Genomic DNA, 14,680 nt, shown 5'->3' on the forward strand with positions numbered 1-14,680 from the left:
TATCTGCAACCTCGGAGCAATTTCGGTATAGTAAATATTTTTTATAGGCAATCATTTGCATTTTGAATATCAATTTTGGCCATCAATTTCGGCCTTTAGTTACTGACATTTATTTCTTGGCCGCCTTATGAGACCGTAACTCTGCACTTTTTACTGTCAATTTTCGGGGGGAGAATGGGGGTTTCCATCAACAACTCAATAAATGAAAGGCCTTGTTAGCAGTACTTTTTTTCGGGGCCCTTTGATTGGTTATATTTTGGCAGCTGATCGATACCCATTGTGCATTTGTAATGAGTTTATCATGCAATGGCAGAATGTTTGCCAATAAATGGCCATCACATGTGGATTTGCAGGCACTTGATAAATGTTTTGGCTGGATATATGATTTCTTTCTTTTATTTATTGGCTTTGTTATTTGTATTTTAAGTAGTAAACAATTTAAATTAAGCTATACAGTTGACAAATAATTTACAGGAAATTAAAGGAACACAAAATAGCCGAGTAAGCCGAGTTTAGCAACTATGGGTCACTACTTTTCCCGCTCCCTTTCCCTTTCCCGGGACTTTTCCCGCTCCCGCTCCCTTTCCCGCAGATAGAGTTGCTGCTGCTGGAGGAAATGTTGCTGCTGCTGCTGGTGTTGCTGCTGCAGATGTTGCTGGTGCTGCTGCAGCAACTGATGCTGCTGCTGGGGACTCAAGGTGGCCGCCGCATCCGAAGGATTCTGCTGGAGGAACTGCTGCTGGTGCTGGGCCAACTGCTGTTGGAACTGCTCCCTCAGTCGCTGGTGCTCCTCCGCGTCCATTTCACTGCCATAGTCATCCATATCGATCACCTCGTCCTCGTCATCTTCCTCGATCTCCTCCTCATCCTCGGGATCCTCTGCATCCTCGTAGCTGTGCTGCGATCCATCGTGCTTGCCATCGTCCTCGCCATCGCCACCTCCTCCGCCTCCCGAGGAGCTGCCCTTGTTGCTCTTGGTGTCGCTCCCGTCGCCGCCCTCCTGCTGCATCCGCTTGTGCTTGGTGCGGCGGTTCTGGAACCACACTTTCACCTATTATAAGAAATTATTTAAAAAAAAATTAATTTTATTTCATTCCGATTAAGTAAATTATGAAATATCAATCATTTACAAATGATAATCCTTATATCACGACCTTTAGATCTTTCTACTGTTACCTAAACTAAAATACTACAATTTATTTAAGCACATGTAACTAAAAAACTAAAGTGGTAAATTTGTTGGTGGGTCTATAAACTTTTATATAAATTCAAAGTGTGATCGTTATCATCATTAATCATAGCGTTAATATCTTGATGCGAAAAAAAACATTTCTGAATTATTTACAGTATCCATTAAATAGCTCTTTAAATTGAATATAAATTTCATTATTTTTCTACAACATTAAAAATGTATTTATAGTAAATTTGTTATCAATTTTATTCTTAACGAAAACGTCTTGAATCCAAAAAAACATTTCTATATTATAAAATTATTAACCGAATAACCATGTAAACATAAATATCATTTTGATAATTTAGATAAAATATTAATGATTAATTTGAAAATGAGTCGACTAACTTGATATAATATGTTAACATTTTAAAGAACTTAAAAATGTATTTTATAGTAAATTTGTTATCATTAATAATTTTAACGAAAACGTCTATCCTTTATATCTTGATTCCAAAAAAAAATTTTATATTATTAAATTATCAACTGAATAACCATGTAAATATAAATATCATTTTCATTATTTAGGTAAAATAGTAATGATTTATTTGAAAAGGAATCGACTAACTTGAAATGATATGTTAACATTTTAAAGAACCACCTGACTGCCATAAGAATGGTTCATTGAATCCCCCTTTGTTTCCAACCTCAGTTTCGTATAAATATTTTCTTTAGTGCACTTACAGGAAGCAATTGAGCTTGGGGGTAGCCTTTTCGGGGGTGGGTCCTTAACCCTTCTAGTTTGCTTTTGTTTTCTCTTTTTTTGGCAAGTCGTAAATAAATTTAACGAGTCTTTTAATTCTATTTACGGCCTGCCTCCCAGCTATGCCCCCGAGGGTACGGAGTCAAGTGCTAGACGACCCCCTTTCGAGAACTTGAACCTGCACCCCTGGCCGCCCCCTCGAAGCGCTAATAACTCAGTAAGTCCCGGCACTTCCCTGGATAACGACCAGACGACATGCAATCACTTAGCCCCTAACCGAAGGGGTTGAACTGGGGCTGCTTATTGAATTTGATGCGCATTAAGGGCTGCCGGGTGGCGGGCCCATCTCACCTGGGTTTCGGTCAGGCTGAGCCCCTGGGCCAACTGCTTGCGCTCCGCCCCCACCACGTAGTGGTTCCCCTCGAAGGCGTGCTCCAGTTTGAGCAGCTGCGTCGGCGAGAAGGCGGTGCGGACGCGCTTCGGCTTGCGGAATGGCTGGAACAGGAAATCTGCAAGAGATCGGGAGGGAAAAAGTCGGGTTAGATGGGAGCTATAATGGGTGGTGCTGTGGGGTAATCTTATAACTCGTTGACTAACACTTTATTATTATAATCTTCTAAAGTAAAGATACATTTCCTAAGATAAACTTATGGTATACCATTTAAAATATATATTTTAATAGTAATCTTATAACTCGTTGACTAGCACCTTTATTAATATAATCTTCTAAAGAAAAGACACATTTTCTAAGATAAACTTATGGTATACCATTTAAAATATATATTTTAAGAAATTTAAATTTATTCTAAAATAGTTTTTATCAAGACAGAACTTTCTATCAAAAAGCTCTTTATCTCAAATATTTTGGGGTAATAATAGTAATAATTACAGACGAATTGTATTACTTTGAGATTCTGCTGTATTAGTTAATTTGCTGGGGGGTAACCTTATAACTCATTGACTAACACCTTTATTATTATAAGCTTCTAAAGTAAATACACATTTTCTAAGATAAACTTATGGTATGCCATTTAAATTATATATTTAAAGAAATTTTATAAAATGTTTATTTCTAAAATATATTTTATTATAACATAAGTTTGTATAAAATACCCCTTTAAGTTAAATATTTTGGGGTAATAATAATAATTACAGACGAATTTTAATAGCTAGAGATACTGCTATTTCATTTTTTTAACAAATAAAGGTTTCAACTAACTCTACTACTTTAAAAATAAATATCGGAAAGCAAATGATTATAGGGTTACTATGCAACGTAACAGCATTAAAAGTTATCCCATCAAAAGTTATCCAAGCCACGTTTTATTTTAGTTTAGTAATTATGTAAGTAATAAAACTTTATCGGCGATTTGTTTATCTAAGCCATTAAGTTTACCATTAAAAAAATTATTAAATATTTATTACTAAGTTAATAGGCTCTCGGGCTATTAAAGTTTCTCAATTAAGCAAATCATGTTGGCTACTAATAAAATAAATAAAAGTGAATAAATACCTTTTTTAACAGACTCTAAGAGCTAATAAAACTAGTAAATTAATTCAATGTATATAAAAAACAAATCAATATTGTTATTGGGAAAATAAATTAGTTAAGGGTAATACCTGTGAACCTGTACCACATATAATTTATTAAACTATTTATAAGTTTCATGAATATAAAGGGCTATAAAAGTACATTTATGTAGAGTCACCCAGTGAGAGGAGGACCTCGTTCCTCCCTGGAGGCCCTGCCAATTAGATGACGTTGTGCCTCAAATTGTTGATTATGAATTCCGCGAATGCCGCGAGCAAAGATGCCGCATGGTGGCCACTCACATGTTGCACACGCTCATTACAAAACAATAAACAAATTTCCAGACATGGGCCAGCGAACGGAAAGCACAAAAGGCTTCTGGTTCGTGCCGCTGTCGGCGCTGTGTGTTTTTTGCCATGTCCCAGAATCGCTGATAAGGCCAAAACAATTGGCCAGGCCAAGCTGAGCCCAGTTGGCTTTCTTTTGCCCTGGACGCCAAGCCGAACACTTTAGCGCTCCTAAAAGCCGCCAACGACGCCTCTTTGGAGGACCGAGGACAGAGGATCGAGGTCCCATTGTTCTTCCTTCCAGCCGGCACAACGTGATATTTTGACGTTTATCACGATTTCTGGAAGCCCAGATCCCCATCCCCATACCCATCCCAATCCCATCCACATCCCCACCTTCAGGCCAAGTTCACTGCCGCTTTTGCGCCTGCGAGTTAACAAATTTCAATTGAGCCACAATTTGAATATTGATATGGGGCTGGGGCTACTGTGCGAGATGCGACTGAGATTTCTGACGGTGCGGAGGAATATGCTTTGAAAAATATGAGAGGAAGACGGAAAAATAAATATAACTTAAAAAGAAAATATTAAAAGAACATTTAAATATGTAAATATTTGGCTTAAGGTTTTAAAAATGTATGGAACTTAAAACCAAATTCCATTTTTGTACATTTTTAAGGATATTTGATTTTTTGTAAAACAAAACATTAGGAGAATGATTTGTTCGATAAGTTTGCTAGCATATTGACCTATTTTGAATATTTCAAAATTTGGTTTAAGGCTTTAAAAATGTATGGAATTTATAAACAAATTCCAGTTTTGTATATTTTTAAGGATATTTAATTTTTTCTATAAAACAAAACATCAGGAGAATGATTTATTCGAGAAAGCTTGCAAGCATATTGACCTATTTTTGACTCAATATTTTTAAAATATTTAAATGCACCTAATAAAGTTTTCATTAAGTTAATGTAAGCTAATTGTAAAAATGTATTTTCAGTTAAGGAATGATAAATTTTTATAAAGACGTATACATTCTCATGCATTTAGAAAATCAAGAATAAATGACATTGCTTCCGGAAGGTAAATAATAGCTAACTAAACATCTAATAGAAAATCCAGCGGATTACCAATTTCTTGTCCTGAGATATGACTTTCTTTGGCCAACAATTCTAACCATTCTTTTGCTGGCCCAAAAACTGTAACCTTAAGATTTTAGAGCTTAACCAACTGCAATTCTGATCTCACAAAGCAAACATTCCACCTTAACCAGCCTTGTTGTGATATAATTTAGTGAGCAAGCCTAAGCTGAAGGTGTGCCAATTACAAAATCAATATTGGCACAGCAGAATCGAATCGATTTCGGCGACAGGAAGTCTGTGCAACAAACAGCAAAACAACAAAACAGAAGCTAAGCCATTGGGAAAATAAACAGCTAATAGAGAAGGGCTGGCGAAAGGGCGCGAAGCCATAAGATACAAGATGCAACCCCAGAAATGTATCTTGTTAGCGCTGCCTGGCTGGAAAAATACCACCGAACAATAAAAAGGGAATGAGAGGGTGAGGGAAATGGGAACGGGGAGTGGGCAAGGGGAACTTGTCAATTCGACACTTCATAAATGCAGCCTCGCACCATTGATGGCCATGTATCTACGCATCTGACAGATGCAACTGACTGCGACTGCCGACTGACTGCGTGCTTGGTTTTTGCTATGAACTTGACAAACGATTGCCAGGAGCTAGCATCCCGAGTGATCTAGTTTTGGTCTTTTTTTGTACTCCACGATCGCTTGACATTTGTTACATTTGACAGCTAACAATGTAGCTACAAGATACAAGATACACGACTGCCCAGCGCCTTAGAAGAGGCTGTATAATTGATAATGCCGCCGCTCACAATGGCCACTTAATTATTTTTTCTCTTCCTTTTTTTCATCTAGCTCTGCAGCAGCTCTCAATGAAGTGTGTGTATTTTTTTTTTTTTAGATTTTTTCTGTAGGTTTGTGGACACAAAGGAAACCGCCGTGCGAAAATACGCGCAATTGACAATTAATTGATGTGTCCGCTCTGCTGGCCATGTTGTTGGATTTGCAGTGGCTCACACCCTTGTCAGCTGTCATTTTTTTATGTATGGTATACGAGTATACCTCACTTTTTTAGCCCATGTTGGTAGTGCCGGGACTCGTTTCGTTTTCGTTTATCGGACTGTCCTGGCCTTTTGTTCCCCCCATTATTTATCACTTATGTGCAATTGTATTTGCTTTCTTTTTTATCGAGTTAGGGCTTAATTTTTATGCTCTCATGATTTTTTCATTAATTTATTGCATTCCTCGAGTGTCCCGCGTGCGAGGACATTGACTCGAGATCGATAATTGAAATCAAATGAAATGACAGTCGGGGATGTTGTGATGATCGATTTGACGGCAATGGCCATTTGCAGTCGGGGTGTCTGAATGCGATTTTGTGGGTTTCTGCGGGGTAATGGCTTTGATTGGGGTAGAATAAATACTTTTGATAAGGCTACCTATCGGAGAACCTTGTTGATGAGGCGAATAGCAGTTCTATACATACAATAGTTATAAAACATTTTTTGATTAGATGTGGAATGGGCTAAAAAATATTTAAGACAGTTTACCCTTAATTATTAAATGTAAATTTTGAAGCAACGGAATACAATTTCATAACTAATAACTAACTTATGCTTCACTTAAATGAATCAAAAAATTAAAACATAAAATATAGTTGATACACCAATCTTTTTAATGAGCTCGAAGTCAAAATCACGTATCAAGTAGTTGTAGTTATCAAATTAATGACTGTGAAGTATGGCCACTATACAAATAAGGTCAGGTATTAAACCAGTTCAACAATCACATATAGTAAAAGGAATTTATTTTTTCCAACCACTAATGTATTTAATTTTGTTGATTAACTTGAGGTACTTGATGGAATTTAGGCAAGTCTTTAAGTGATTTAACCCTGGAGATTTATTAATAATTTTGATAAGTAAAGAACAGTGCTTTAAGCCTCAATTTAACATTACAATAATGTTGTAAGTCTAAGTTTTTCTCACTTATTAAGGGATTGGATTTTAATATTTTTAATAATAATTCCGTAAAATATTATAATGTAACTTGTTAAAAGTAAGGTTGTATAAACGTATTACACTTTGAAGGGTCTACCAGGTTCGTAAGACAACAGAAGCCAGCTTGTCCAATTATAATGATCCGTTTTTAAGCCTTCGATAATAAGGACCTTAACCTTATAAGTGTTACCCTTTTCCTAGAACTTCATCGTCGGCATTAGAGGGCCACACCCAGAAATTGCAGCACGTGCAACCTGAATTGAGTTACTGACGCATCATCATCCTCGCTATCGCGATGATCCCCATTATCTTGTATGCCAACCCCCTCCAAAAACCGAAAAAAACACCATGTAACCCGGTATTACTCACACGAGTTACAAAGCAAACGAAGACGAAAAACATTTACAATTAATGAAATCGTTATGCGAAACATTGACATTTCACGTTCATAAATCAAGCGAAAATTACAGTCGGAGTGGAGAAAAGTGAGAAGTCGAGCGGGAAATGGGAAAAGGGAGAAAATAATGAAACGGAGTACAACATAATTAAGGCGTAACGGGGATACATGCACACTTGGGCAGGTGAAAGGCGTGTGAGTGTGCCGAAAATTATGCTTATATTTACCCAACCCAAAAACAGAAAAAACGAGAAAAACAACATGGCCTGGAAATTCAAATGGTAATTATGAGAGCAAACGAAAAAAAATGTGGTTAAAGCGTGGTAAATGACAATGTTTTTGAGATGCGCTTTGCGGTGGCTCTTCGCTTCTATCTCTCGGGTTTTTTCAGTTCTTCAGTTCCTTGCTTGGTTGCCCCAAAACCTCAATTAAAAACGCATTAACATTTCACTGGTTGCACTTTTCGTACGTTACACATACGCCGCATGGGCCCGCCGCATAAGCAACTGGCGCCGTCTGTTGGCCATTAATGGCAATTTCGAAAAAAGATATTTATATAGAAAAAACCCACACTCACACACTTGGCTGGCCATTTAGGTACGCTGCTTGACCTAACGATGTGTGTAATGTTGTTTAAACAATTTAATTAAAAAGTAATTTGTTTGGAAATAGTTATCAAAATGGGTTTGGTACCCTCTCCCTCGCACCCGATCTCTCTCTCTCTGTCTCTGTTCCTCTTTCTCTGATGATGATGAGCCCGATACACGTCTAATTAACTTGTAATAAATGTTTGCCATTTGCTTATTTAACTTTAATTATATGGAGCTGCACGGCAACAACAGCGATAACTGAATAATTGCTTGATTGAGGTTCTCTGCGCCATAATGGCGGAGTGGTTCGAATATGACTTTTAGGTGTGGTTTCTTTCTCTCCCTGGTTCACGGCACTCAGCGGCCGTTTGAAACGGCTATAATGACTAGGAAAAACTCGTTTAAGTGAAATATATTCAAAAAGTTAGTGGTGGCATTTCTCAGATAGTGTTTAAACAAAATTATATATGTTTTAACGGACTCCTGAATATGACTACTATTTTTTGCCTCCTATTAAATCTTTAATAAATATAATATTGGGGCTTAGAAAATTTTAAAATTCGAAAGTATTTAAATATGTTTTGAGCCACCATTTATCTAGCTTAAAAGTATCTCTGTCTGCTAATGGAATCGTGCACATATACAATTAATAAATATGCATAATAACTAACTTAGACTGTTCTAAATTGCTTTTGCTTTTAATATATTCCTTTATAAATCTATTAATTTTTATTGGCTATTTATGCATAAAAAAGGCATTTCTCAAATTTTTAAATTGAAAAACAACAACGAAAAAAACAGAAAGTTCAGATTTAATACCAGTTGTATTATTAAAAACACTGTATAATAGAGGCAATGTTAAAATAAATGTATAGATTCAAGGTTTTATAATAAAGGTTTATACTTAACAGTTTTATTTCTATATTAAAGAGTCTAGAATTTGGATTTGGACTTTTTAAGTTAACTAATTTCAATGTAATACTTTGGAAAGTATTCATTTAATTCCCTTTTTATTGACGCCAAATAGATACTCAATAGTGTAGAACTAATGGAACAATATTTGCTTTTCTATGACTATTTTTTTCGGTGTATTATGTATAAATATTTTTAGCTAAACGTGTAAATATTATTAAAAAACATTTTAAATTAGATACAAAAGTTAGGAACGGGTTTTCATTTTAGTTTTATATTAAAAGAAATATCCATAGAATATTTAAAACATGTTTTAAAATAAATTTAGATTGTTATGAATTAAAGACTTTATTATTGTTATGAATTTAATATTTGAAATATACTGGGAAGTGTTTTAAGAGTGACATAACTTACTGCCTGGAAAGCGTGGAAAGATGCGTCCGTGTCTACTGAGCAGCCACGGATACAGCGGATAGCTGTCGCGGATCAGATGCGGAGCACTCCCGAAGGGGTGGTGGCCGTGGGGCGGAGGATGTCCCGGATGCGGGCCGCCCGGGAAGATCCCCATTGGCATTTGGCCGGGCGGCAGATGCGGATGCGGACCATGTGGCGGTCCAGTTGGCACGGGCGGAAGTTGCTGCTGCTGTTGCTGCTGCTGCTGCTGCTGGTGATGGTGGGCCAGGGCGGCAGCCATTTGGAACTGGGCGGCGAGGAAGGGGGGCGGCGGCGGGTGGGGCGGACCCGCCATGCGCACCGCCAGGGGGTTCGGCGAGGTGCGGTTCTGGATTAAAGCTAGATTCGGCGCCGGCAAGGGCATCGGACGGATGAGGGTTGGATTGGGCGGATTGCCCGCTCCCGCTGGCGGGGGATCCCCTGATTTTGCAGGAGGATTTCCATTTGGAGGCGTTGGCGAACGGCTGACCGGCGATCTCTGTGGACTGCGCGATCTGTCCAGGGAATCCCGCCTCCGGCAGTAGATGTATCCCCTGGGCGTCCGCCGGCCACTGTTGTTGGTGTTTGTCGGCGAGGCGGGACTCTCGCTGCGCGGCGCCGGCGAGGATATCACACTGACCCTCAGGGGAGCCGATCTCGTCGAGGACTCGCCCACAATAGAGTCGATGCTGAAGGCCAGCTTGGGCTTGCTGCCCGCGGAGGCGGAAGCGCTGGCCGTGCTGGCGGAAACGGAAGTCGAGGACGCGGCCGCCGAGGAGCTGCTGCTCACGAAAGGACTCGTCGGCGCCATGGGCAGCATGTTGAACGTTTGCCGGCCGCAGGTGACCATTTGGTAGGGGTTTAGTCGATGGAACCCACAAACAAAACACTGTCCAACTTCTCAAAATCGAACTATAAGTTAAAGTAGGTTATGAGCACTCCAATAAACCTTTGTTTCCGTTTTCTAATCTGCTTGGATTTGACTGTATTTCATAATATTGTGCTTGCTACAAATGGATTTATAATATATTTTAGGTTTTCAACCACGAAATATCAGAATTTTAGAATATAACCTTATCTGAGTAAAAAAAAGTTTAACATAAAAGTTTTTAAAGGAACTAGGAAAGGAAAGGAATATCTACAATCTACCAATTCTTTAAAAAAATTAATTTCATAAAATATTTTAGGTTCATCCACGAAACTTTTTATTTAGATACAATTATAACCATATTTAAAGAAAGAAATTATAATAAAATAGGTTTTTAAAGGAACTAAAGTAGGACAGGTATAATATTAAATTTTTCAATAATCAAACTCTATTTAAAATTAAAAAAAATTGTAATCAAATTGATTAAAACTCTATAAATGGTATATTCATTATTCCTATACAGAAAAACATGAGTTTTAAATTTAAAAATCTCTTAAAAACTTGAATTTATAACCCCAAAGAGTGCAAATTTTATCCTAACCGTTTAATGATATGTGAGTTATAAACACAATTTCCGCATTATCAAAGGTAAACACAGCCAAAATAGATCAGAATCGAAAACGGAAAGAGGGGAGTATTGATCGATTTCCTATTAATTGGGATGGGATGGGGTCTATAGGAAACACGATCGGTACGTAGGTTGTTTGTTACTGGTTACTGGGTATCAGATAGGCACACACGCACTGTTTTTCAGATCAGATAGCCATAGGCCACGGCTATGCTATGCGGTTGTTGTATCTGTATCTGTATCTGCGATGCTCCAGCGGTTGGCATCCGTCGGCGTGACATTGATAAACTGGATAACTGGAGCGGCGGCAACGCGGCGATTGGAGCGTGACCGTACCGCTTCGATGGACGATTGACGGCGGCGATTGACGACGGCCGGTGGACGATGGACGATTGATGATTGACTCGGTCGCAAGGCGGCGGTTAACGGTTAACGGTTATCAGCGGTGCCCGGTAACGAAACGATTGCGATTGCGGTGGCCGCGCTGCGAGGATGATGAGCACTGTCAACGCCATTAGCATTATGGGGCTTCTAAAGGCGTCTAATTGCTGGCTCCTCTCTCGCCCTCTCTCTTTCACTCGCAGCTCTCCCCCTCTCTTTCTGTCTTTCTTTCTTTTCGGCGGGGGCGTCGGCGAATCGCTGCGTGGCTCTCACGCTGAGCGTTTTGGCTCGAGTGTCGTGTTGGAAAGGAAAAAGCCGCAAAAAGTTTGTGGGGCCAGCAATTGTGCTTCCTCTTCTTCTGCTGCTGCTTCTGCTTCTGCTTCCAGTGGGAGCCGCACAGCACAGCAGGCGTCTTTTTCGCACACTCTTTACTCTGCGCCTGCGCCAAAGCAGTGCAGCAATAGTCCAGTTGGATTTCCAAAAACCTGCTCTGCTCCAAAGTGGAGCCACCTCCTCTCTCGCTCGCTCTCGCGCTCTCTGGCCTCTTTTGTGTGAGTGTGTTACGGGGGCTTTCTCTCTCTGCATCTCTCTTTCGCTCTCTTGGCCATTTTTCGCACCAGTTTATGACAGCGAAACAAACAATTTGCGCTAAACAAAACAGCATCATTAAAGCGTTTGTGGTTTTAGTGCCAAGCGGGTTGGCCAGCTGGAAGGGGGCGGGGGTGGCGAGGGGAGGGGCACTAAAACAGTGGGCGAAACACAATATTTTGGGGGTATTGGAAAGTGAGTATTATTTGTTATTTAAATTTAGACAAACGGAAAACTGGTGTAAACTGGCTATCCAATTTGATCTAATTTAAACTTCTCATAACGAAAAGCTCAAAGTGTTTACAATTTTTTTTTAATAATATCTGTTTTTTTTTTAAATGTATCTTTTTAAGATAGAAATTGTTTTAGGTTTTATTTATTATTTATTCTAAAAATAAAGGACTCCCCTCAAAAGTTTTAAGCCCTTTAAATTTAAATTTAAGAAATATATAAAGTCTAAAACAAGATTTTTTTTATAGCTATGGTATCAGATTATATAATTTTTACATTATGATAATGAATAGATTTCTTAATATAATTAGATACTTATTATTACTATTCGAAATCCAAAAGGTTTAATTCTTTAGCTAAGGAATCGGTATAAAACTAAGAAATTTTAAAATAATATCCCCCATTACATTTTGGTAACCGTCTGTTAACTTAAATTTAGTATAATAAGCTTTTCCAATTTGGTAAACCTTTTTCCTGATTCCACTGTGCACCGACATCAACGTCATCGCTTATATAGCTTAGACGCCCCGTCGTCAGTGCTGGCTATAACCGGCACCCCCTCCTCCATCTTCTGGCCCTCCGCCCCTGCCCTTCTCCCCACCCCCTCCTCCTGGCCTTCCACCATTCTGAATTGGCTCGAATTGGCATCTGCATCATGTTGGCCAAAAGCATTTGGACATGAAAATGGGCGGTAACTTGGTTTCTACACCTTCGGCGAGCTGCAACTGCCGGCGCACACTCGCAGCGAGTATCTCACAGATACGCCGTGCTGGGGATGGGAATGTATCTGTATCTGGTCATCCGAGTGGCTGTATCTGTGGCTGGATCCCCATCCTCATCCGCTGGCTGTGAGTTGTGAAAATAAACACCTCGTTAAAGATGCAGGAGGAGGCATAAAACATGCAGCGCCAACTTCGCAGCCTTCTCATAGGTAAATACATGCGACTCGGCCCCCTGTTCCTCGGATCTCCTCCTTTTGGCCATGAATGGATGTGAATGTGGATGTGGCTGTGGCTGTTGGCCCAAAGGAGCCAGGAGAGCCGAGAGGTTGGCAAATAAATTGACGTGCGCTTGGCTGGATTTGTATGCATCTAGATAAGGCCGGTGCTTGTCGATGGGCCAGCAGTTCGGCTGCCGCAGATGCAGCCGAGTATCTATATCTATATGTGTGCCTTTGTATCTGTGAGTGTGGCACCTCTGGGTGCGGTAATTGTAATTGGTTTTTACTCTTTTTCCTCTCGATTCCGCCCCACCGCCTCACGTTTCGGGATAAATCATTTAATTAGTCAGACAATGAGCTGGGACGAGAACTTTATGGGATGCTCCATCACTGCTAAAGGTTATCGATCGCCAATCAATGATTTTCGGGGCGTATTTTTTGGCATTTACCGCGCTTGATATATGACCAGTAGGTGGGCCCAGAAAAGATAAAATGCAGCAAATGCCTGGGTTATCAGCTCACAAAACGCGAGGCAACTTTGGTAAGTGGGAATAAATTTAAGACGATATTTAAAAATGTTACTTCAGAATTTATTTGATTAAAAGTTGTGTAGTAAAGATATTATTTCATTTTAAATAATTTAAAAAACGAAATGCTTTTTTTAATATTTTCTATGTGTTTTACTGTATCATACGAAATTTTCCTTTTTTAGATATTTAATATATTTTGAAAAGAAAACCTAAAATCTAAAACAAATATGAAAAGTGTAAACGATCATTTTACTGTGATAAAAAACAATACGTTATAGGTTGAATATGTTTTGTTTTTAAATACTGTTCCTAAAGTTATTCAAAAAAAGTAATTCTTTGATGAAATCAAAAAAACTTCAGCTTCTATCCTTTTCCAGATGAATAAAGGGGTTTCCTTTTCAATTCCGCTTCAGTTTATCTGCTAATTACAGCCCAGTAACTATTATAATATTCCTGGAATAAGAGTTCTTTAGCTTCTAAGCAAACTAATTAAAGTCGCCTGAAATTAGGTTCTTCCAGTGGAAGCACCCGATCCATACTGGTATTACTCCCTGCCGGCCTTTCTCTGCATATGGGAAATGCAATCCACAAGATACTTCCATGTTCCACAGTTGCGAGCGAGATAAACCGACAGCTGTCGCTGATTGGCTGCCCGCAGTATCTACGTGGGCGAGAGCGGGACAACAGTAGGCTAGTAGCAGTAGCTGCTAACAAGGGGATGGACACTCTTTTCCGTTGGAGTGAGCGGGAGGCAGGATGACAGGAAGGAAGGGATGGGTTAAAGGAAGGGGGAGGGGTGCCGCGGCGTATAAATCCAATTCATTTAATAATTGCCAACGAGATGGAGCTCATTATCACGAGTACTTTGCACGGCTTTGCCAGTTTCCAGCGGGGGGTATTTCGCAGGAGGGGGGTTCTAGCAAGGGGGTTCTTTGTGGGCAGGGCACCTCATCTTCTTCACACAGACAGAATATATCTATACTAATACAATTACTGTTGGATTTTGAGCAGATACTTTTTAAAAGTACTTTTAACTTGTTCCGTAGAACTAGTCGACTCAAAATGTACTTAGTGTCTGGTTTTTGTGTTTTATTGGGATTATCCTAGCAGTTTATGTGAAAAATAAAAATCAGTTTTAATTTATTTAAAGCGCATAATATGAAAGTTTAAGATAAAAGGGTTGTATCTGCATAGAATATATTTTAAAACACTAAAGTCAGTTTCATGACTTCGCTTGTAAAAGTTATTTTTATTACAGTTTGTTTGACCTTAAATTGTAAAATTATATTGTTTTTGTGTTTTTGTTTTTGCATGTTTATGTATTGTATTATTTATTTTATTTTTGA

At 38.9% G+C, this 14,680-nt stretch overlaps 1 protein-coding gene across 4 annotated transcripts; it reads right to left on the bottom strand.

Annotated features, from left to right (window-relative positions):
* Positions 1-380: 380 nt before the first annotated feature.
* E5 (empty spiracles homeobox protein E5) lies at positions 381-11,344 on the bottom strand. Of its 4 annotated transcripts, none has more exons than XM_036818750.3 (4): positions 10,837-11,344; positions 9,151-10,080; positions 2,286-2,443; positions 381-1,051 (listed from the first exon to the last, which is right to left on the bottom strand). In XM_036818750.3, the coding sequence occupies exons 2-4, from the start codon at positions 10,016-10,018 to the stop codon at positions 530-532; spliced, it is 1,548 nt and encodes a 515-aa protein (XP_036674645.3). In that variant the 5' UTR covers positions 10,019-10,080; positions 10,837-11,344; the 3' UTR covers positions 381-529. The 4 variants fall into 4 exon arrangements, with proteins under 4 accessions (XP_036674645.3, XP_036674642.3, XP_036674641.3 ...); XM_036818747.3 differs by having other exon boundaries at positions 10,808-11,344; XM_036818746.3 differs by having other exon boundaries at positions 10,792-11,344.
* Between the last annotated feature and the right edge of the window lie 3,336 nt (positions 11,345-14,680).

The sequence above is a fragment of the Drosophila suzukii genome, chromosome 3 (genome assembly GCF_043229965.1).
Source record: "Drosophila suzukii chromosome 3, CBGP_Dsuzu_IsoJpt1.0, whole genome shotgun sequence".
NCBI lineage: Eukaryota > Metazoa > Arthropoda > Insecta > Diptera > Drosophilidae > Drosophila > Drosophila suzukii.

Bases quoted from the DNA above. Each gene is read 5' to 3' on its own strand.
- E5 (XM_036818750.3), bottom strand. From the start codon at position 10,018: ATGGTCACCTGCGGCCGGCAAACGTTCAACATGCTGCCCATGGCGCCG. The intron at 2,444-9,150 runs GTAAGTTATGTC...GATCTCTTGCAG, and splicing joins CTTTCCACGCTTTCCAGGCA to ATTTCCTGTTCCAGCCATTC. The intron at 1,052-2,285 runs GTGAGATGGGCC...TTCTTATAATAG, and splicing joins TCAGCCTGACCGAAACCCAG to GTGAAAGTGTGGTTCCAGAA.